The sequence below is a fragment of the Xenopus tropicalis genome, chromosome 6 (assembly GCF_000004195.4).
Source record: "Xenopus tropicalis strain Nigerian chromosome 6, UCB_Xtro_10.0, whole genome shotgun sequence".
Lineage (NCBI taxonomy): Eukaryota > Metazoa > Chordata > Amphibia > Anura > Pipidae > Xenopus > Xenopus tropicalis.
Window position 1 is genome coordinate 79,442,491 of NC_030682.2, and position 23,466 is coordinate 79,465,956.

At 38.0% G+C, this 23,466-nt stretch overlaps 1 protein-coding gene across 1 annotated transcript in view; it reads right to left on the minus strand.

Moving 5' to 3' along the window:
- The window catches only part of myo10 (myosin 10), a 146,420-nt gene that overhangs the window by 120,163 nt on the left and 2,791 nt on the right, over positions 1 to 23,466 (minus strand). Inside the window, 1 exon segment of the mRNA NM_001375274.1 lies at positions 2,537 to 2,635. Within this exon segment, the coding sequence (NP_001362203.1) occupies positions 2,537 to 2,635 (99 nt within the window).

Genomic DNA, 23,466 nt, shown 5'->3' on the forward strand with positions numbered 1-23,466 from the left:
TAGTACAGGGTATATTGCATGCAAAACTGTTCTGGATTAAACAAAAAAAAACACTATATATATATATATATATATATATATATATATATATATACACAGAGTTACATTCCAAAAAGATCAATCGTGTATTAAAAACGTATGAACAGCGCGCGTGTGTGTGTATGTGTGTGTAAAACTAACTTTTGTATGGGCTGGGGAAGCTGATTACCTCATGTTTACGATTTTATGTTGTATGCAGGGCCATTATACACAATATTCAGTCTAACCATCTGTCATAGGAAAAGGTATGAGAACCAGATGGTTTTCAAGGAAATATTAGATGCTCTTATGGGGTTATGTAAAAAAGGCACTAAGCAGCAGTAGCAGTAATCCATAGCAACCAATCAGCAGGTAGGATTTACTGGTCACCTGTCTGAAAGCAAACATTTGTTGGTTGCTATGGGTTACTGCTAATGGGCAAACTTACTGCCTTGTATTATATATGGGGGTATGAATGAATAGATTATAAAGCAGGCCAGTCATATTCTTCCCCATTCCTGCACTACTTTTTGATATAAAGAAATGTTTTTCCAGAAATAGGTGTGGGTAAACATTAACATCAGCTTCTCTACAAGGTACTAAACTTCCTGAGGTTGAAAGGAAATTACATGCACAAATACATTAAACTTGGTAAGTGCATCTGAGGCTTTGTTTGTAAAGTAAATAGAAGACTTATGGGGCAAAAGACATCAACTTTCCTCTTTTAAGACTGTGGTACACGGGGAGATTAGTCGCCTGCGACAAATCTCCCGTGATGCGGGCAACTAATCTCCCCAAAATGCCATCCCACCTGCGAGAATTCAAATCGCTGGTGGGATGGCATACACGGCGTTATCTCTCAGGGCAACTTCCGTGATTTCAGGGGAATCGCGGTGCCGCGTATGCCATCCCACCAGAGCGACTAATCTCCCCGTGTGCCACAGCCCTGAGGGAGATGACACACATAGAGATTTGTCACCCACAATTGCTACCGTGGGCAACAAAATTTATTTTTCAAATGTGTTAATCCTTATAGCAGATGTTGGTGTTGCCAAGCCCCCTGATTCCTACTGAAAAAGAAAGAACGAATTGGGATGTGAAGTGAAGCTCTTGTGCCATCACCCTTACTACTACTTACCAGCTCATCATACCCACCTTGCCCCCTGCAAAAATTATGTTACAAAGTATGGTGAGTACCAAACTGACTTTTCAACACCGCCAATGCTTTTCAACTTTCAAGAGAAATGGAAAAAATGCCACATGCTCCAACACTTGAATCAGCACATGAAGCTGATTTTGCTGCATGTATTTTGGAGTCAAAATCCGCTCTGTGTGCCTGCACCAGGGCCAACACAGTGGCAGATACAGAAAATCTCTGATTCAAGCATAGGGGAAGATTCTTGGCCTGTATTAAATACCGGCCAAGTGGTGACCCTATCTAATATGATTGGAAAAAGTGGCACAAGAACTTAGATAGGTTGATTACTGTAAATGTGGTGGCACCATAACATCATCTTTGCATTATCTGATGCTGTGGTTATAGATTTGTGAGTTTTTAGAAGAACTGAACCATTTTTGTACAAACAAGATGTAAATTCAGAAGACATATATAGAGAGGCATTCATTAGATTATACATTATGATAGTACGTAGTATGCATTAATTGCACCATAAAACACTACCATTATCATTAATATAATGCATTTGTATTTAGCCCAAATGGAACTCGAAGACCTGTGACAACCTTGCTATGTGCAGCACAGTGAGAAAATGTGAAAAACATGCCAGATGTCAGCCATTTTCTGAACATTGTACCCTGCCCCACAGGTAGCAAATGACACCTAATGTTCATCACCGGCTACTGTTCCTCTATCTTTAAATAAGTAGTAGGAAAAGAACAAAAGAGGAGCATTCTATTATTCCATGCTACAGCCACATTGGATGTGCTTTAGGCAGACACAGCAATTAATTGTCACCCACCGCAGGAAAAGAAATGGGCAGAGAGAATAGAATAAACATAATGTGTTATGTCTTATGTAGGCCTAATACAATGAAATTCTACACAACGTGCTTTGATCTACAGAGCATATATTTTAAGCAAAAGAGCTGACAACAGTGTTAAATGTTGTCGAACCAAACCAAACAATTTTTAGAAGATCACATACACTTAGCCACAAAACAATTAAAGCATTCTTACAAAGGATTACATATAGAAAAGCAATCAGCTATCAGTGTCCCACTTCTTTCTTTTTTTTCAGTATGAAGCAGGGGGCTTGTCAACACCAACATCTGCTATATGGATTAACACGTTTGTAAAAGTTTTATAAAAAAGCAGCTGTGGTAACAACAGAAAGCTTAAATGCATGGATCATTATTTACACATGTCTAGTACAGCAGCAGTGCGGTGGAAAACACAGTAAACATACTGGTAATATCTAACCTAGACTTTTACTCAGTGCATGGATTCAGGTAAGTGGCAGGTTGGCAGTGCCGTTTCTGTCATGGTTATTTGGTCTTACCTGCCCATAATATGTTTTGAAAACAACAACTCCTCCTGCACAGGACTGAACAAAGCTTGGGTAGTGCTGACCATTTTCTCGTAACCAAACCTGTGTTCCCTGTAACAGAGAATATAATAATTAATTACATAAAAGACATAATTGCATAATTAAGTAATTAATGGTACTCAAAAAAAAATATTCATTCAAGTTCCGCAGGAATATTAGTTTTAGTGCTGAGTACTGGAACAGGTTTGGGATCCCTTATCCGGAAACCTGTTATCCAGAAAGTTCCGAATTACGGGAAGGCCATCTTCCATAGACTCCATTATAAGCAAATAATTCTAATTTTTAAAAATGATTTCCTTTTCTCTCTAATAATAAAACAGTACCTTGTACTTGATCTTAACTAAAATTTAATGAATCCTTATTGCAGGCAAAACAATCCTATTGGGTTTATTTCCACATTATGGAAAGATCTCTTATCCGGAAAACCCCAGGTCCCAAGCATTCTGGATAACAGGTCCCATACCTTTACTGAGGCTGCATGGTTTAAAATTCTGCAATTAAATCATTACTCATACCACTCATATCTTATAATATGACATGAATATGACAAAATAGTTAGCCTGGTTTTCATTTTCAGGAAGACCAATCTTTTCTCAACCTATATCAGACAAGGATATCTGTACTTTAACAGGGATATAAAGCATAAAGTAAAATGCTTCCTAACAAAAGGAAATTTAATTAGAAGGGACTTTTCATATACATTCATTACAATATATTAATGGTGTTAAAGTCATTTGTAAATGTTAATGAGTTGACATCTCATTTAACTACGGAAGTAATTTTTCTTCTAAGTAAAAAAGACAGCCAACACTTTAATGGTCTGGTCACACAGAAAAATATATAGTCTTTTCATGTATCCATTCTCCTGTTATACTGAAATTTGGGCAGGTTCTGAATGACACCCTCCTGTACCTTTAATTGGTATAGCAGCAGCAGTCTTTCCCTTCCAGTAGACAGGGGCCTTACACACCAACAAAAAATACAATATAATAAAGCAATTTATTCAGACATCACAGTGTGCTGCACCAAGTACTACCTGATGAAAAAATAATAAAGGGGGTGATGTTTGAATAAACACAATCATTTTGCTTATAAAGGTTTATGTGTACATTGGAAAGGACGGTTTTGGATGACTGGCTACTGCAAACTGATTATTCGTATTCCAGTGCGTTTCATTTTGAGATGCTGGAGTGGTACCCCCTATATCATAGACAGGAATGTGACATCATTGACAGTTTAGTGCTTCTGTGAAATTCCAATATAAATTTCACTTCAAGAGCTGTTATCCTTTTTACATATGGACAAGCTGGCCTATTCTCTTTGCTACTCTGCATTAATTTGAAACAACAGCAAGGGAATTAAATCTGGTATCTATTACCAAGCAAGCTATAATTACAAATTCCAGGCAGGAATACTGCACTGTTTATTTTCTTAAGGCGCTCAGCTCAGTGCTCTCTGGGTATTAATTCACAGGCAACTAAGGTCCTAGCGTCTGAATGGCACCATACCATTTATTTATACTTTCGTATTTGTGCTAAGAGTAGTTCTAATGTCTGTGTTGTCTGCCTGGCTATTATCTTTCAGTCTGTCCACGTTACATTATAAACTTGCAGTCTAATAAGGAAAGCTTCTGAATCTCCAACCCAGTCAGCTGTGCAAAAAAAATCCCTTTGTATCAACATAATACTTCATGAAACCTGATATGAAATTGCAGGCAAGATGCAGACAAAGACACTGCTCATTTTCACACCTGCTTATGTTTTACCTCCTTCAGGGCTTATTACAGCATTTTACCCTTTATGAGGATAAGCATTTGGTGATTGGTTATTTGTTAAATGCAAAAAATGTGGTGCTGTGCCCCCTGTAGATACAGGAATATCAAAAATAGACACATGCAACAAAACAACAGATCAGTTGCAATGCTTTTGGCATAACTACCCTTTATATTTACACACAGGTGCAGGAACTCATAGTGTTTCGGAGCGTCTCGCCCTTTCATTATAAATGGGTTAATTGCCATAAAAACAGTTTACATCTATTAAGAGTTAACTATTTTTGATGAATAAAGGTAGGACAATCACAACACAGTCACACTAACTAATTTGTGTGCTGGTACATTTACAATGTTCTACTCATTTACTAAACATGCATGATAATAAAGAACGTGATCCATTCTCTTGGAACCTGAAAGCTCTTCTGTAGCATTATAAAAAGAAAGAGCAGTAGCTGAAAAGATAAAACTGACACTTGCAGCTGCCAATTCAGTTATTGCTGGACAGCTGCTTTCCCTGTAAATTTGGCAGGCTGCTCCATGAGTCTACCAACTGCTTCTCTATAATAGTCACTTCACTGTTTGCTATAACATTTATCAGCACATTTACAAAGCTTTTAACAGGTTCTCATTTCCACTGAATGGAAGTTGTTCAGTTACTAAGAAAGTTACTGTTTACATTCTCCTGAGCGCCATGAGCCTGCGTCAAGTGGAAACGTAGCATGACGAGCCCTGAGTTCTTAGGAGAGGCAAAATAATAAATACTAACCTTTGACAACAGACAAGCAAATATAAAGCAGGTATTCAAGAACACAAGCAAAACCAGAAGCCATATGTGTAGGTTTAATAAAGAAGGAAGCCCCAAAGAAACATTCCTGGAATACACTACAGAAATAAACAAGGCTTTTTGACACTTAAGTAATGTTATACCTATCAAGAATGCCCCCCCACATGTCAGTACTCATTTTACATGAGCATACATTTGAAGTATCACCTTGTTGTGTATAACCTGCTAACTCCAGCGATAAAGGTGGCCATACACCAGCCGATTCTAGCTGCAGATATCGGTCACTTAGACCGTCTTGGCACCTTATCGGCCCGTGTATGGGCTCTAATGATGGGCCTGCCCAACCGATACCTGGCCTGAAATCGGCCAGATATCGATCAGGCAGGTTTAAAATTTTAGTCGGATCGGAGACGGCATCGGCTTGTTGATGCGGCCCCCAAACCGACTGCACCTATGCCGACCGTTCTAATTCGATTGTTTGGCCACAGGGCCAAACAACAGAATTAGCCCAATATCACCCACCTGTAGGTGGGGATATCAGGAGAAGATCCACTCACTTGGCAACCTATGGCCACCTTAACTCTCACTACCAGATATTTTTGGTGATTCTGAGAGTTCCTAATCAGCTACAAATAGATTCAATACATTTTTTTGGAAAAATGTTTGTCACTTTTTGTTATGAATTACATCTGTATTAATAATATAGTTTTTATAGCTATCAGAAAGAATGCTCTTTATTGTATGTAGTTATGTGATAACTGTAATACAATCCATGCTAATCAGAAAGCAAATAGCAGCCACACCAGCTGTTATAGTTCAACGACTTCCAATACAGGTGTGAGTTACTGGAGATAAGGCAGGATAGGACAGCCATATGGCTGGCTGAGGCTACTGATAAACCTTTTCAATTTTATTGGTCTGCTTGGATTTGAATAGAAACAGGAAAATAGGAACCTCCATATACCCAAGGAATGCAATTATGTACCGTAATTGCTGTTATAAATACGCCAAAAAAAGCCCAAATCATTTGTATGGTTGTATCATTTGGAAAAAGGCTGTTTTACTTAAAACAACACAGAACATGAAGAAATTTACTTGCCACAATTATGCATACAAAGGTAAAAAAGGAAAACTGGAGGAAAAGATGGATTTATGGGCCTTCCTTTATCTACTAATAACACTTTCACTTAGACATTCTCCCATGTTATGGGTAAAAAAAAAAGAGTGAACAGAGTCTAGCTTTTAGGACTCATTGTTGTGACAGATATAAAATAATTGTATGTGCCCCACTCAGAGAGGAGAGGCCTGAGTAAAAGGTGGCTATACAAGCCCAGATTTAATTGGGTAGTTTGGCCTATTTAGTTTTGGCCTCCTTCTGTATAGGAAGGATCGATCAATCGATCGTCACATAGTGGATTCTTGCCCTGCATCGCCATATTGCCCTATTTCAAATGACCGGAAGCAAAGTTTTAGCAGGTATTTTCTAATAAAGCATTAAAAATAATAAATGTTGTGCAAGATAGGGCAAGTATTGGGGCAGGGTAGAATAGATTTTTTACTTAAAAAATGTTAGTGTTACTTTTCCTTTAAGTGGCTTGCATATTTTTACATCCCAGGTGCATGACCTTACATTTATTAACATTAAATATCATCTGCCAATTAGTCTTCAAAATTACCAGTTTGTCAAAATCCTGCTGAAAGGATGCCACATCCTGGATGGAATTAATTGGGCTTTGTGTCATCTGCACAAAATTACTTAAAGAAGAATTAAACCCTAGCCCCCCTCCACCCCCTCTACTGCCCCCACTCCAAGCTTTCTCCCTGGAGTATCTATTCTTTTCAGACGTCTCCCTGTGTCCTGACCTTCCGTAAATTTGCAAAGTTGCGCTGTGGAGTTCAAAGGGCCCATTTTCCCCAGTCCTCCGATCCTCTTCTATTAAGAGTGCCAACGTGGATCTTGAAGGAGCATGCGCAGTTGAATCCATGTCCTAAATCAGCTTCAACTGCGCATGCTCCCAAAAGATCTGTACTGACAACTGACAAAAGAGGATCAGAAGACAGACAGAAGATGGCGCCTCTAAACTCAGCGTGTAGCTCTGTAGATTTATAGAAGGTTAGCACACAAGGAGACTTCTGAACAGCATAACTCTTGTGGGGAGGAAGCTTGGAGAGGGGCAGTGGAGGGGGTAGAGGGGAGGCTGAGAATGGGGTACAGTTTAGTTCTACTTTATAATACCCTCCCATAAGTCACTTATATCATGGGTTGGTGCTCCTGTTATGAGAAAACCGCATCAGCCAAGGGTATTTGCGAATGAGCGATCCCGGGGCCAATGCATGCACAGTAGAGTGAAAGACAAGCCTTCAAATACCTTGACCACCACAGATGTCAAACTTGCGCTTGGCACGTTTCGTGGCATCTAGCCACTTCCTCAAAAGCATCTTGCTTCTGAGGAAGTTGAGAGACGCTACTATTGTCCACTTTATGTACATGCATATCCTAAATTTATAAAAATGACTTTTTTATAAACAGCTATTTCTTCTAGAGCTCCGTATATACATATTTTTATAGTACTATTTTGCTGCTGCCTGGGAACTGGCATACGTGTAGCACAGACAGAGCTCCAACCAGTAAGTGCTCACGTGAATTAATAAACATGTGACACTGGACTATAGCAGAGTTAAGAATAAAAGTACCCTGGCCTGTGAATTTTTAGTCAGAGGGGATCTAAAGGATTCAAAGATCCAAAATCCATATGTGCATGCTTAACTTACTTGATTTTACATTTATACTTTTTAAACCTGTGACTTGTCAGCTATTACTGAACTATGACTTCTGGCATTTGTTGTGAGCCTTCAGATGCTGGGTGTTGTTCAACAGCCAGAGTGCACTAGGTTGGAACTACTTGGTAGATAAATCAGTGCTTCCCACAAACACAAAATGAAACCAATTGCACAAACACAGCAGGTACAAAGGTTTCTATTCAAAAGATAACAGAAATCAAATTGTAAAATGCAGGGCAGGAATCAATCTGCGTTGACGTCCATGTGTACATAGAAACCAGACTATACTCACTGGCAGACTGCCACAGGAAAACTTTTGATCAGTCACTGAGTATAAGGGCCATGCTGAGCAATGAGACACTTCCTACATAACTGGTACCTTAGTTGAACTGATATTTGTGAAAACAATAAGACCCCTGAACAAAGTTTATTTTTTCCATTTAGATCAGCTTAGGCTGAATTTACCACACTTCCTGATGTTTTAAAAAAGATACAACAGATCAATTTAAGAAATAGCTGGGTTCCATTTAATAGCAGTATATTGCACACAAAGCAAGTCACAATACCCATACAACTAACAGGTACTTGAGTTATATAAATAATAATGTACCCATTCTTAAAACATAAGTATAGGAGCTTTCCATGACCTTTAACTTTTTCCCCCCAGATTTTATGGTTTCCCTGAATGTATCCATTTTTGATGCCATCCCCATGAAAATGTAAAATAGTGGTTCTACTGTATAACATTATAATTTTCCAAAATATTCTAAATCGATAACCCGTAAAACTATTTTGGTGTCTGAGGAGAAAGTTATACTTTTACTGCACGACGACAGACTCATGCACATTTTGTAGGCTCATTTACAAAAGCAAATACTGCTGCATACAAACGAATGCAAATGTTTCTTTTATTGATGCTATTTTTGCTATTTTTTTCCCTCTCTGAGGCAAATTAGAGAGGCTTCAGATGGGGTTTTTTTTACCTTCCTCTGGATCAACTAGCAGTTAGGCAGGTTATATATAGGCATTATGGTTGAACTTGATGGACATATGTCTTTTTTCAACCTAACTTACTATGTATGTTACTATTTTACTATTCATTAAAGGTTCTTGTGCCCAAACACACTCCTTGCACTCCCTCATTGTTGTACTGAGTACCACTGTATTGTGGGTAAAAAATACGCCATTTGTGACTGAAACTGCACTTTGTACACTGCAGTTGTGGTTTTCAATGAGCCCTGATGTCTTTTAGAAAAATATGCTGACCAAATACCCTGGCATCAACAGCTTCTCACTATTATAAACACACACCATGCGATTCATGTAAATGTAAAGTGATCTAATGAAGAGTGAAGTGATTTTTGTAGCTGCTACTGGTAGTGGGTGCTCTGAATTGGTCGATTTAACAGATTAAAAAAATATGATTGTTTATATAACTGTTGCCTTGAGAAAACCTTAAGATAAGTAGAATGCAAACCACAATCATAGTAGTTTTAAAATGTCATTTTATGAGGCCTGGATATCATCAGTAAAAAAATTGACACAGCAGTATTTCTGTGTGTACAGAAAAATAAAATGGAATATTTGTGGTTAGAATATGCTTATAAGACAAAGTGAGCTTTCATGCTGTAAATTTATTTCCTTTTCTGGAAGAATTACAGGGTAAACAGTAACAAATTTTAAAAATTGCAAAATGTCCTTGGTGGTTAATGGATCGCATTTTTCTGGAAAATCATACAACACATTTCCACCAAGTAAAAACAGACTGGTATAGCCATGTATTTAAATATCCCCTTGTGGCTTTTTGAAGTCTTTCACCTCTGTCTAAAACTTACTCAAATGGAAAATTCCAAAGAGTAAACTGAACAGTAACACTGCATCTGAGTATAATTCAAATAAAAAAGTTTTAGGAGAGGATCTATCAAAGCGTATTTACAATGATAATTTCTGTTGTATTATAGTATATGATATCAATATAGTGGAAAATGCACCCCTATTGTGTCATGTGACTTGCCCCTTAGGAGTACTAAAATAAAACTTCTATAAGGTTTATCCCAAATCATTACTTTATGTTTAAAATCTTGAATTTATACAGTTTAAAGTGTGTCACATGCCTGTATGATTACATCACAGTCTTCTTTGCCTTACTTAATTTTTAGTGGTTCCTGTGTCATTATGATTCTAAAAGCCATGATCACCTATATTAGTGCTGTCCAACTTCGGTACCGAGGGCCTGTGTGGTGAAGGGGCGATAAAGGAAGCCCATTTGGCCACTCCCCTTTTTTTAAACCATGCCCACTTTAAACCACAAACATATTAACATAACCATTTTTAAGACCATGTCCACATTAATGGTGGTAGTATACCAAAAAGCCAAATGGTTGGTGCTCACTGCAGGGATATCGCCCATCACTCATGTGGAAAAAGTTTAATTCAAAAGTTATATTAAGCCATACCCTTGAATCCGTACACCTTCCCCTCCCCTGTGGAAGTGCAGCAACCCCCACACATAATTATACACCTTAAGGACTATATAATACCTATTTCCAAATGCTAACAAATTCTCAGAACAAACCCCACAGTTATGGGGCAAGGACCTCCTTCCTACTGTATCTCATAACACATGGCACTTAATATCTGTAATATCTTATTTTAAGATTGTACAGCTCTTCGTATCCTTGTAGCACTATATAAATAAAGTTATACATACATATACATACATATATACATTCATACACAGGCAGAGCAGGGCAGATTGAGTATGGCACACCCAGGAAGCATAGGACAGACAGGGTATGGCACACACAGGGGGCATAGGGCAGACAGGGTATGGCACACACAGGGGGCATAGGGCAGGCAGAGTATGGCACACAGGCAGCATAGAGTAGGCAGAGTATGACACACATGCAGCATAGGGCAGGCAGGGTATGGTACACACAGGGGGCTTAGGGCAGGCAGGGTATGACACACACAGGCAGCATAGGTCAAGCAGGGTATGGCACACACAGGGGACATAGGGCAAACAGGGTATGGAAGACAGAGGGGGCCTAGGGCAGGCAGAGTATGGTACACACAGGGGGCATAGGGCAGGCAAAATATGGCACAGACAGGCAGCATAGGGCAGGCAGAGCATGACACACACAGGGGGCATAGGGCAGGCAGAGTTTGGCACACACAGGCAGCATAGGGCAGGCAGAGTATGGCACACACTCACAGTATAGGACAGGTTGAGTATGGCACACACAGACAGCATAGGGCAGGCAGGTAATGGCACACACAGGTGGCATAGGGCAGGCAGGGTATGGCACACACAGGGGGCATAGGGAAGGCATGGTATGCCACACACAGGCAGCATAGGGGCAGACACAGTATGGCACACACAGCATAGGGCTGGCAAAGTATGGCACACACAGGCAGCATGGATCTGAGGTGTGAAGAATGGAGGGACATGCATAAGTAAACAATGGAGGGACGTACAGGTATAAACAATGCAGGGGTTTACAATCTGATCTAAGGTGTGAACAATGCTGGGGGCAGTTAATCACAGTACTTATACCATTTAAAGCTTTCACAATGGTAAGCAGTTGCAGCTGTCAGACAGATGGGGGGGGGAACACAGTGGGGGCTGTGGGCCACTTAGACAACACTGCTCTAGCCTTTTATTGGAGTCAGGGCTCACACAATACACTGGATTACTCCCATAAAATTTTAGGAAGTGCTGCTGGCCTGCCTAGAGGTACAAGCCACCACACCCAACTGGATCACGGGTATGGAGATATTTTTACATTTAAAGGTGCACTTGCAATTAACTTGAATTTTAAATGCCTTCTCAACAATATAGCTAACACAAATGCACTTCTTTCCAATATACTGTATATATAAATGGTTTAACATTTACCTTACATGTTTAAATTTAACACAAAATATAAGTCAGGATTTTAACACAAACTAGCTAGTTACATGCTTAGTTCTCAGGTGCTGACAGATCCAAAATAGAGAAAGAAAGGTGCATTAGGTGGCCAGCCTTATGGAAGGAAGAAAACAGAAAATATAGGAATGACACCATTTACCCAGACTAGGTCAGTCCAAGTGAATGCTTGCATTAAAACCAGTATAACAGATAGTAATATATATTATAGACAGATTCATTTATCACAATTCACTTCTCCAATTTCAAAAGCAAAATATAAGAATGAGTACTAAATATATATAATTTGCAATTATAATGGAAAAAACACTCTCGTGAAAGTCAGGAAGATTATAAAAACAGAGTGTCTCCATAAATCCACGGAAGTCTCAGTCTGAAATTTTCACAGGCAGCTTTCACCCAAGAACCAGAGCAGTAGCTGACCTTTAATGTCAGACAGGACCAACCCTTTCTATTCATTGGCAAAGTGACCTCAGCACTAATGTGTGTGTAAATATTTTGACGTCAGTAACACAGAAGACAAAACCACCAAAGCGTAGAAGAGGTGTTTGGAAAGAGCAACACTGTTTTTTTCCCCGTAAAAAAACTGTACATAAATTACAATAAAAGACACAACATAAATTGCAAATTACATTATTAAAATATTATTAACATAATTATTAATACAACATCACACTGCCCCACACATTTGTTAAGAATAAATCAGAAGCATTTAAAGAAAGTCAACCCAAAAAATAATTTTCTGCCTTATAAAAGAAAATATAATTCTAAGCAACTTTGCAGTATATATTCATTACAAAAAAAGTTATTTGTATATATTTTTACTATTAAAAGCAGTGTTTGTCTGTTTTTTCTATTCTCTGCCCTGGTGGCTCTGGCAACAATGTAACATAAGCCAGCAGACTGACAGGCCTGTTTTGCTGGAGGAGATTGGCTTTTGCAACACTGTTTAAAAAGTTATAACCAGGAGTTAATCAAATGCTGCTTTCAATAGCAATTGCATTTACAAATAACTTTTAAAAATAAATTCCCATTGGAAAGTTGTTTAGAATTATATTTTCCTAAAATAAAAATTATTTTTTGGGTTACATTTTGACTTTGTGTCCTTTAATTTACTAGTATGACAGATCCTAATATCAGTAACTCTTCAGCCCTCACAGTATATGTGTGTGTGTGTGTGTGTGTGTGTATATATCCTACTAGAAGCACGGTTATTAATCTTAATCCCAAGAAAGCAGCTCCCATCCTGGAATTAACAGTAACAGATCCAAGGTATAAAACAATGGCAGATTGCAGATGGTTGTGCCCTCCAAAGATCATCCATTAATCCATGGACCTCAATAAACTTAAAACTTCTTACATCAGTGTACAACATCTGCTAACAAAATGCTACTGATAAATCAGCTTCATTTTACTTGGATTCCCAAAGTTTCAAGTTTAAATAAAAGCCCTGTTATTGTCATTAAATTGCACAAGGTTACCTGAAGGCTGTTAGCAGCTATAAAAAAAAGCAAACATTTAAATCAACATTTTCAAAACGCATAAAGACAATAAATAAAGATTAATATTTCTTGCGTAGCTAAAATATGTGTTTTAAACCTCTACCCAATGCATGCTTACCATATAACCACAACATTTAAAGGAAAGAAAACAAACAAAGAACAAAACTAGTGTTGGAAGTGCCAGCCTGAAACCCACATGGTGGGTTGGGAGGGTTAGGGCCAGCTGAATTTTTAGTGGACTACGCCAATGTGCCCCTATTCCTCATTTAGCACCTTTTATAAATAATGATATATACCAACCTGCCCCACCCTGTAACGATATGTTGCCAGGAGTCTGTGTTGAGAAAGGGTGAATCAGAGTCTGGAGTGGTATCAAACTGACTTCCACTATTAAAACTATGCTCTGAAAAAGCTGATGGGCACCATAAAATGTACTTTTTAACTCTGTAGGTTTTATCAAGTCTACTCACTATTTGTGGCCAGGGTTTCAAAATTGTACTCAGTATTGTGTGCACCATATTCTTTATTTAAAGAATTTTAAAATTTTAAGGATTTTATTCTATATTTAAAGTTTATGCTTCCATGGACAACTAAAAATTTTCCTAGTTTACATAACAATATTCACTTCCTTCCTATTAAACATCATCTGTCTGGTCATGTTTTATGACTGAAATTCTAGGTGAACATGTAAATAGGAGTATGTCAACCTCTGATGTAAAGTATCTATTATTTTTTTTTTATTAAAAATGTAAATGTGGTATATGCAGTGAAAGAGGCCAGCACAAACAGAAGCAGTGTGCAAAACTACTAGAAATTTATTGCCTCTGTTTATTGCCTACCTTTTACAATTGATATGATCAAACAAATACTATTAGCCAATTGTTTCAGTTTTGCCCATTTGCTTTTTTTCAGTGCCTATGCATTTTCAGCCTTTGGACAAGCTTTAATTCAGTTTCTTTATTCAGTCAGTTTCAGATATTCCCATAGACTGTACATTTTCAAAATGTATACCAGGAGATAAATTAATCTCATAAATCTCATCAGACACACACCAGTTGCTGCTGACAGCAAAGCTCCGTGTGCATCTAGAATGAAATGAAAATAGTGCTGTATTCAGAGGTGGCAGGTTGGTTAATGCAGATGTTCCCCAAAATGCTCCCTAGTTTGCGCATAATTAACATATACAGGTTAGGGAATGTCAAAGCCTGGAAGGCAAAGGAAAGCCCTTTAATTAATGCCTGCCATATATGGTGTCACCTTGTGGCCAAGAGTACAGGATAATGGACCTTATTATTATTTATTACCTGTTATTTATTTTACCAACACATTTACACAGGACTTCACAGAGATTGTTCATTCATTGCTCGTGTCGCACTGGATTTTTAATCTGGCACGAGGCACAGAGCACAGCCACTGATCCAGACACCAGTGCACCATGCACAAGCACAAAGGGGCCCAAATTTCTTTCCCTATAGGCTCTTGCATCCAGAGCAGTAAAAAATGACTCCTCATAAGTTTTTGTAAAGGTTTTCATCATATAGGTATCTACAGAGTCATAAATAGCATTTACTACCTGTTAATCACAAAGTGTTAAAAACGTATTACACATAGTTTGTTTTTTTCTGCTACACTTTTGTGGACCCTGTGGCCCCATTGAAACTTGAATGTCAGTCTCCATGACTACATAATCATTAGCTTTACTTGTTATAAGCACACTTTTTAAAGGTCAAATCTGATCACCTTAGCTTGGAAGAAACACTGTAATTATTGCAAGCTAAATGTTTGTCTCTGAGGTCACAATACAGCCTTTCCAAAAATCATATTAATGGAGGACTTTTTATACAAACATTCTAATGTATCAGCCTTTTAAGTTCTGTGTTATAGGACCTTATTGTTTTTATTTTTTAAATGAAACGTTTTCATGATTCCCCTTTCTCGTGTCATTCCAGTTTCTGAAAAACATGTCTCATTGCCACAAAGCAAATTAAAATCTTATTCATCCTTTCCCTCTCTTCCCACCCAGACTCCCAAATGAGTAAGAGTGATATTTTTAACTACCAATCATTTCTCCTTCCAGACAGACAGAAACTTTTCCCCCTACATAATAAGCCAACTTGCTAATATTATATATCTGCCTTTAGCAGTTTGATTTTTTTACTGCTATTTTGCCAGGTATGGTGTGTTCCTTGCTTAACATGTATGTGCTGTAGTATGTTGCCAAGACAGTAAAATGCTACGGGGATTGTTTTGCTGTAACACCCACTAATAAGGTATTCTTTTAAAAGAAAATGCTGGAACACTGAAATGTGTGTTGTACAAAATCTGGCACACCTAAGTGCATTATAATGCTGCTGTTTGTATTTTGAAAGCAGTGTACCCTGTAAATTGCATTTCTAGTTATATTAAGTGACTCCCATAACTCTTTTGTACAGCAGTATATTTCTTCATGACAGGCACAGGGGAAGGATATTTTATTAAACCTAATAATTAACATTTGTACCTTGTCACAGCATAAAGTATGGCAGCTTTCATACACATTAAAATCTTAGCCTCGTGTTTTAAAGAACTTCTATAAACTTAAGTAAACTGTATGAAGAGGTATGGTATATGCCTGTGCAACCAAAAACTAAAAAGGAGGCTTAACCACTTTTTTACTAGACCATTTACAATTACAGCAATGCAATGGGGAAAACACTACTTATCATTTCAAAGGAAGCTTGCTTCAAGCCTGCAGATACAGGTTCAACCTTTGTTTAGGGACTCATCTTACCTCATAACAAGGTTACCAATATTGAATAACACTGTTTCAAACAGCCATAGTTCCAAGAATATCCACAACGTTGTAGAACTACAAATACATTTTCACAAAAATCACACACTAATTGACTCTCAAGTAGGGATTCTGGTGCATCTAATAAAGCAAATTGGCATTCTCCCAAATCTAACCCTTACTGGCCTTTGAGCTGAGCTGCCCAACACTGTTCAAGGCTCCCAGAGGGGCCAGCCAAAAAGTTTGGAAACCACTGATTTAAGCACTGCAGGGACACATATCACAAGGGAATGCCAACTTCCAAGCAGCTCTTATCCTCACTAGCACTCTTCTGATAACCCTGACAGCTGAAGCCATGTTTAACAGGTTACCTTTCCAGAATGACAAATTCATGTAATTCATAGTAGTGCTAGCAGAAGTTTTCCGGGAATTTTAACACACAAAAGTTGAGATGACTCTCGACTTTTACAAGCATACTATGTCCTAGAACCTTTATATATTAAACATAATTCACTATTCTGCCACAAAATAGTGTGCTTACTAGGAACTATTTTTGTCCACTTCAACAAAAATGGGAAATACCAGCATCTTATCCAAATCTGCTAGAAACTATCTATTCCTCCTTTTTTTGTTTATGAAAACATAATAACAGACCCCTTAAAAAAGGATGAATAACCGATTGTCCACTCAGATTCAAATTCAGAAAAACAAAACAACTTTGCCAAAACTTCACAGAATAGTTCCTGTCTAAGAATAACAAACTGTGTTTTATGTAGCCTTGCAGTACTTAGAAACACTGCCCTTCAATGAGTTATTTCTCTCTGGATTAGTTACATGTTAGGCTTATGTAAGAAACCAACTGAGATAGGCACTTTACATGGGCCAGTTAGTGGGAACTGTGCTATGTCACTAACTATAAATCACTGTTTATACCTGTTTAACACAGAGATACTGATCTTAGTTTAAGGCTAAGATGAATCATAGAAAAACACATTTCTGCTGACTCGCAGACATTTTAAATCTTGACCTGATGCATTTACATCACTTAAATCTACCCAAATGAGTTTTAAATTACAAATTAACACACACAAAACAAGAATTGTATCCAAACTGAACGAATTTAATTTATCAGTATGATTCATCCAATGTTTCCAAATGTCTACATCTCATGAAATAAATGTGAGACACCTTTTTCCATATAGCAATTCAAGCATAAAGATTTCAGAGAATAATATATTTATAGATATTTCTACTGGTCTCCATTACTGACAATTCTGCAAAAATGCCCCTTGGTACAGGAAAAAAGTGACATCAAAAGTCTCTTGGAACCCCTCGAAAGCAATAGCTTATAAACCTAGCCCTTTCTATTTCATATGTCAATTATCTCAAATACCATGAGGCTGATATTCTAACATAGGTGCTAAACTGCAGAAGTGCCCATTGCAACAGTTACCAATTAGTTTTGTCTAGAAAATGTATAAAAATAAATGTGACCTATTAAATATTAACGCTATGGGGCACATTCACTATTTCACGAAAGCTCAGAGTGCTCGATCGGTGTATTTACGCCGACTTTTTCGTATTTTTCTCTACTTTTTCATATTTTGCGACAAAATTTGTGCAACAAAATCATATTGTCGCACAGAGAACAAAGGTTTCGGATTCATTCAAGCTTCGGTATCGTGACTTTCCTTGGGCCAGGTTGGAGCTGCACAGTGCCATTGATTCCTTAGGCAGGCTTCCAAAATCATGCACAGAAGGATCAAAGTCGGAAAAGTTTTCTTGCATTTTACGATCGTTTGGATACGAATATTTTGTGACTTTCGGATCGCCAATACAATATTATCGTGACTAATACGATTTTTTCGTAATCATATTCGTGATATATGCGATCTTAAGAAATTATCGTATCCAATCCGAATGTATCCCATTCAGGATTAGAACTCGCATTTTCATGAATGTGCCCCTATGGGTGACATTATCATTTATGTAGTTTCTTAGTAAAGCATTACCAGCACATGAATTTGGTTATATATATTTATAATTTTTTGCAAGTAGGTTTGTGTGCTTTGTGTTTTGTATGCGGGGGCGAAATAAAGGGGGTTGGAGCAAGGACCACATGAATGAGTCAATTAGGTCCCTGATCTTACTAAAAAATCAAACCTGATCAAAACCAGGTGATTTTCACCCAGATATCAGTTGAGTAGGGCCATCGGGGGTCTCCATACATGGGTAGATAAACTGCTAAATTGGTCTATAGGACTTGAATTGGCAGCTTAAAGGAAAAGTAACACTAAAAATGTTTAAGTAAAAAAGCTATTCTACCCTTCACCAATAACTGCCCTATCCTGCAAACCACTTAGTATTTTAAATGCTTTAATAGAAAATACCTGCTAAAACTTGGCTTCCTGTCAATTGAACTACGGCGATAAGGCAAAGGAAGGAGCTGCATCCACTATGTGACGGGCAGTTATTAGCTTTTTTACTTAAAAATTTAGTGTTACATTTCCTTTAAATCTGCCTGTGTGGCCACCTTTACACAGTTGTAGTAATATATTATATATAATGAACTCCAAGAAACACATTCTGGGTGCTCTAGAGATTTTCTGTGTTTTTTTCTTAGTAAAAGCCAAAACCTCATGCGAACTAAAGATTCCTCTTAATTTCTATGAGCAGAAAGGTTAGTAATTAGAGTCAAGTGAAATCTGTTATCCGGTGCTTTCATTTTTACATTGGAACAAAACCAGCCCCCAAACAAGTGCATGAAATTAGAAACTATCATAAATGAATGTGAATTGTTGTATGAAATGCCCAAGAATGGATAGGCTGGGATATGTGATATTTTAATATGTCTTTGGAAATATGAGCATTGGCAAGCTATGTAAGTTATGTTAAACATGAAATGTAACCCTCTAAGCAAGACAAGAACTTCCCCATCCATGTATTGTAATGAGACTGTGCAAGTTGTATGCTGTGTGTACACGTTAGTCATCAATGGAGTTGCAGAATACATTTTTTACAGCCACTGGTGCATCAGGCAGTGAAGAAAAACATGTAACATATAACATGTTGACATTTTCTCTGTTCAGTTTGAGTTTAATTTACTGCAAAAGAATATTTCACAAATAAAAATGAAGAAATGCAATGTATGTAATACAGCCATTGTCATTCTAAAGCCTGTGTTTTAAGTCACCACATTTAAACATACAGGTAAAAGCCCTAACAAGTAAACATAAAAATCCACAAGATCAACAAAGGGCCAAGCTTCAAGCAAAAAGAGCATGTGCCTCTAGCATTTTTCTGGTGAGTTTGTTAAAGTGAGATAAGTAGTAGTGGTTGTAGTTGGCTGATTTGCATTGGTAATATGTGATGTCAGAGTTTTCAAATAAAAGCAAGCACCGACAGGCTGAGTTTCACAGACTATTAGCAAGCGGCATGCTCCATTGCTCAACATCACGCCAATGAGTTAATCATTACTAATGCTTTAAAGTCAACGTGTTTCAAAAAGGTGATTCTTTGATTAAATGTTTTCTTTTGACCAAATGTGCTTTTTGATCTACATAGAAAGGGCCTGAATATTGAATATTGTAGACTACTTTGCCTTCCAGTGCATTAACATAACAGCATGAACGATCTCACCTGCATACCAGAATACTAAACAAACAACTGGCAGGTGATACATTTCCATAAAAAAGATAGCTAACTAGATAAACACAAGCATTCTATATGAATTTAACAGAAAGCAAGGTTCATTTAGCCTAAGGATTTAGCAGGAATGCGGTACTTAATGTCAGCCTCACAAACACATATGGGATGTTGGTGGTCTTCTTAGCTTCAGTCAGTAATTTCAAGGCCAACCAAGCTAAAAGTCATCATATGGCTTAAATGTCATATATAGCTAAAGATATACACACATAAGGTGTTTTTCCCTTAATTTGGATCACCATACCTTAATTCTACTAAAAACATTTAAACCTTGTATTAAAAACCTAAGAGGATTGTTCTAGCAGCAAAGGAAGTTGGGCTAAAGTCCACTGCACTGGAGGCAAGTGGGTACCACTAAAACCATTTTCATTAAAGAATTATAGTCTGCAATAAGTGTAGAACATGCTACATGACACACATATATATATGTATCACTGTTTTTTCCAGTAGCCTGATAACCTCAATCTAAAGCGATCGTCCTACCATATTCCCAAATTTAATTTACTTTATACATTATATACTTACAGAATAAGTAAACCATTTTTTTTTCTATGAGTAAAATTACTCTAAACAGCCCCCAGAATTACTTACCTTTGTCCCAGCATTCTCTCTGACCTGTTTCCTCAGTCAGAAGGTATTCTTTATCGTTGCTTCCTTGTGCAGAGTGAAGCCCTGCCCCCACTTCCTGTTCAGGTCTCTCTTCAATTAGACAAGGTTGTTGGAGTGGAGAGCCTTCTGCGCATGCCTGGAGGCAGCAGGAGCCAGTCTGTGCATTAGCCATTTTTTTTTTTTTTATGAGAGACCTGAACAGGAAGTGGGGGCGGGGCTTCACTCTGCACAAGGAAGCAACAAAAAAGAATACCTTCTGACTGAGGAAACAGGTCAGAGAGAATGCTGGGACAAAGGTAAATAACTCTGGAGGCTGTTTAGAGTAATTTTACTTAAAGAAAAAAAAAGGTTTACTTATTCTTTAAGTTATCTCCACAATGGCATACCAAACTGCATAGGACTTCATTAAATGTGATTATCAATCTGCATAAATACAAGCACATGACTTATTAAATTCATGCAGTACACTGCATCACACTGAAACACTGTTAAATGAAAAAATAAACCGAACTATTATCGTGTATTTATTTTTCCTTTTATAGACTGCAAGGCATGGAAGTGCAGTTTCTTAATTTTTTTCTCTGTACACATCTGTACATTGAGACAAGAGCTGGTCTCTTTTTGCTTGCCTAAACAGAGGTAATTTTCATATAAATTAGTGAAACTTCTCCAACCTTTTTTTCTGGAAAGAAAAAGCATTTATTTATACAGATATTTACTTCTACGAACCTATTGTGCATATGTGTCACCCCTACTAAAGGTGTCCATACACGTTAAGATTCGCTCGCTTGGCGAGACCTTCACCCGATATCCCCACCTATGGGGAGCATGTAGGCTAATATATATTGGCGGCAATGGGGCAGTCGGTTCGGGGGCGGTCCCCGATCCAACTACATTTTCTAACCTGCCCGATCGAGATCTGGCCGATTTCAGGCCAGATATCGGTCGAGCAAGCCCATCGGTAGTCCCCATACACGGGCTGATTAGCTGCTGAATAAACAGGGACCGTGTATGGGGACCTTAAGCTACATGGCTGATGAGCATCATTTTCATTAACTGATTGGCCAAAAGGTAAACCAACAGCCAACAAATGATCCATTACAGCCGGTTTATCATAAGCCACCCATAAAATGCAAGAACCACTCTTATTAGCACTTTTATCAAGTGATTAGAAAGATAGCCCACTACCTACTGGTTTAAAGCTGGCCATACACGTGGCGATCTGACGACCGATGGTCGCACGAAACATCGTCAGATCCGCCACACACCATTCAGGGCTGAATCGGCAGGTAAGGACGTAGAAACAATAGGATTTCTACCTCTTTCTGCCGATTCAGCGCTGAAGGGAGATTTTGGTCAGGTGCCTTCTATGGCACCCGATCAAAATTTTCAAACTGGTCCAATCGGCGAGTCGGCCGATATCAGCAGCTTCCTGCGATATCAGTCGACTCGCCAACATACCATACACGCACCGAATATCGTACGAAACCTCGTTTATCGGTGCGTGTATGGCCACCTTAAACAGTACAATCTGCAATTACAAGTTTGGCTAACTAATATATGGCTTATCGTCCAGACCTCTATTTGGCCAACTCAGCTACATATGTCTTGGGAATCAAACTTGTAGTTTTAGAAAACCTTCTACATTATTAGCAGTTTTTAGCACTACATGTAGTTTGGAAGGCTATTAATTTGATCTAGCAGCTGGATACCATTCTGTTTCTAGCCTCTGTATTAAGAAAATGATGACTACTGAACTTATACATCCTGAGACGTTGCATGATTCCCATTCTCAGTTCCAAGAAAGGAACACTTGGAAATAAAAGTGCAAAATAGCAAAGATTGCTAAACTAGCCAGTTTTTGTCCTTTGATCTGAAAGCAAAGCTTCTTGCATTTGCATTGCTCATCACAAAAGTTTTTTGTGACCATAGGTGGCATCTAAAAAAAACACCCTTAGAAGTTATATATAAATGTGCAGTCAGTCACACACTGAGCCAACATATGCAAACCAAAATTAAAGTAATCATATAAAGAGACCACATCAGAGTGGCAAAGTATTTCAAAGTAAAGTTTGGCACCAAGTGCACTATAGCATCTGCTTTTCCGAGTGCAGGTATACCACTTTTCCGAGTGCAGGTATACCACTTTTCCAAGTGCAGGTATACCACTTTTCCAAGTGCAGGTATACCACTTTTCCAAGTGCAGGTATACCACTGTCATTGCTCGTCTAGTGAAATGTCTCACTAAGGTCTTATTAAGGGCACATTAGACTTCAATCTTGCAAGCAATATGGCAGCTCCCACTTCTACTCCATGTATATTCCATGATGGCAGAGCCAGGGGAAAATGTTATAAATATCCATAAACCAACCTGCAGATCTCTGACAACCCAAGTCACCCTTCACCTTGGCTTTTTATACACACTATCCCATAACTGCAAAAAAGAGCAGTATCTGTTGGGTTCTCCCTCTGTATTCAACTGTTGCTTTACAGGCCCTAGTAATTGTGTTTTAGGGTTCTGGGAGAGCTGCACCCACAAGATGACAAGATGTTACAATATATTGTTGTACAATAAAAGAAAGTAGAAAAAAACTAATAGTAAACATGGGATACTTTCCCCCAGGTAACCAGTAAAAGACAAAGAGCTGTGTCATAAAAATGCGTTTGAGAGCCACATCTGGCTTCTAGTCCTCAGCTGCACAGTTTTGTTCTTGTAAATAACTTACAAATGTAATACAACTAAAAAGGATAAATTTTAGGTCAGTGTAAGGAAATATAAAGAGTTTTTACCCTTCAGAGAAATATGATTGACATATTTACCACCTTTGATATATAAGAAGGACCTGACCTGAAAGCGGACTCAAGGGGAGTCTTTTAAACTCTAGGATGAAAATTATTCCAGTTTATCAAATATCTAAAGATTTACCTTAAAAAAAGCACCAATGACTTTGATATTTATCAGTCAAGGCACCTGGGCCTCTCCTGCTCCCCCAAACATCCAAAAAATAAATCACACTATGTCGGTGTAC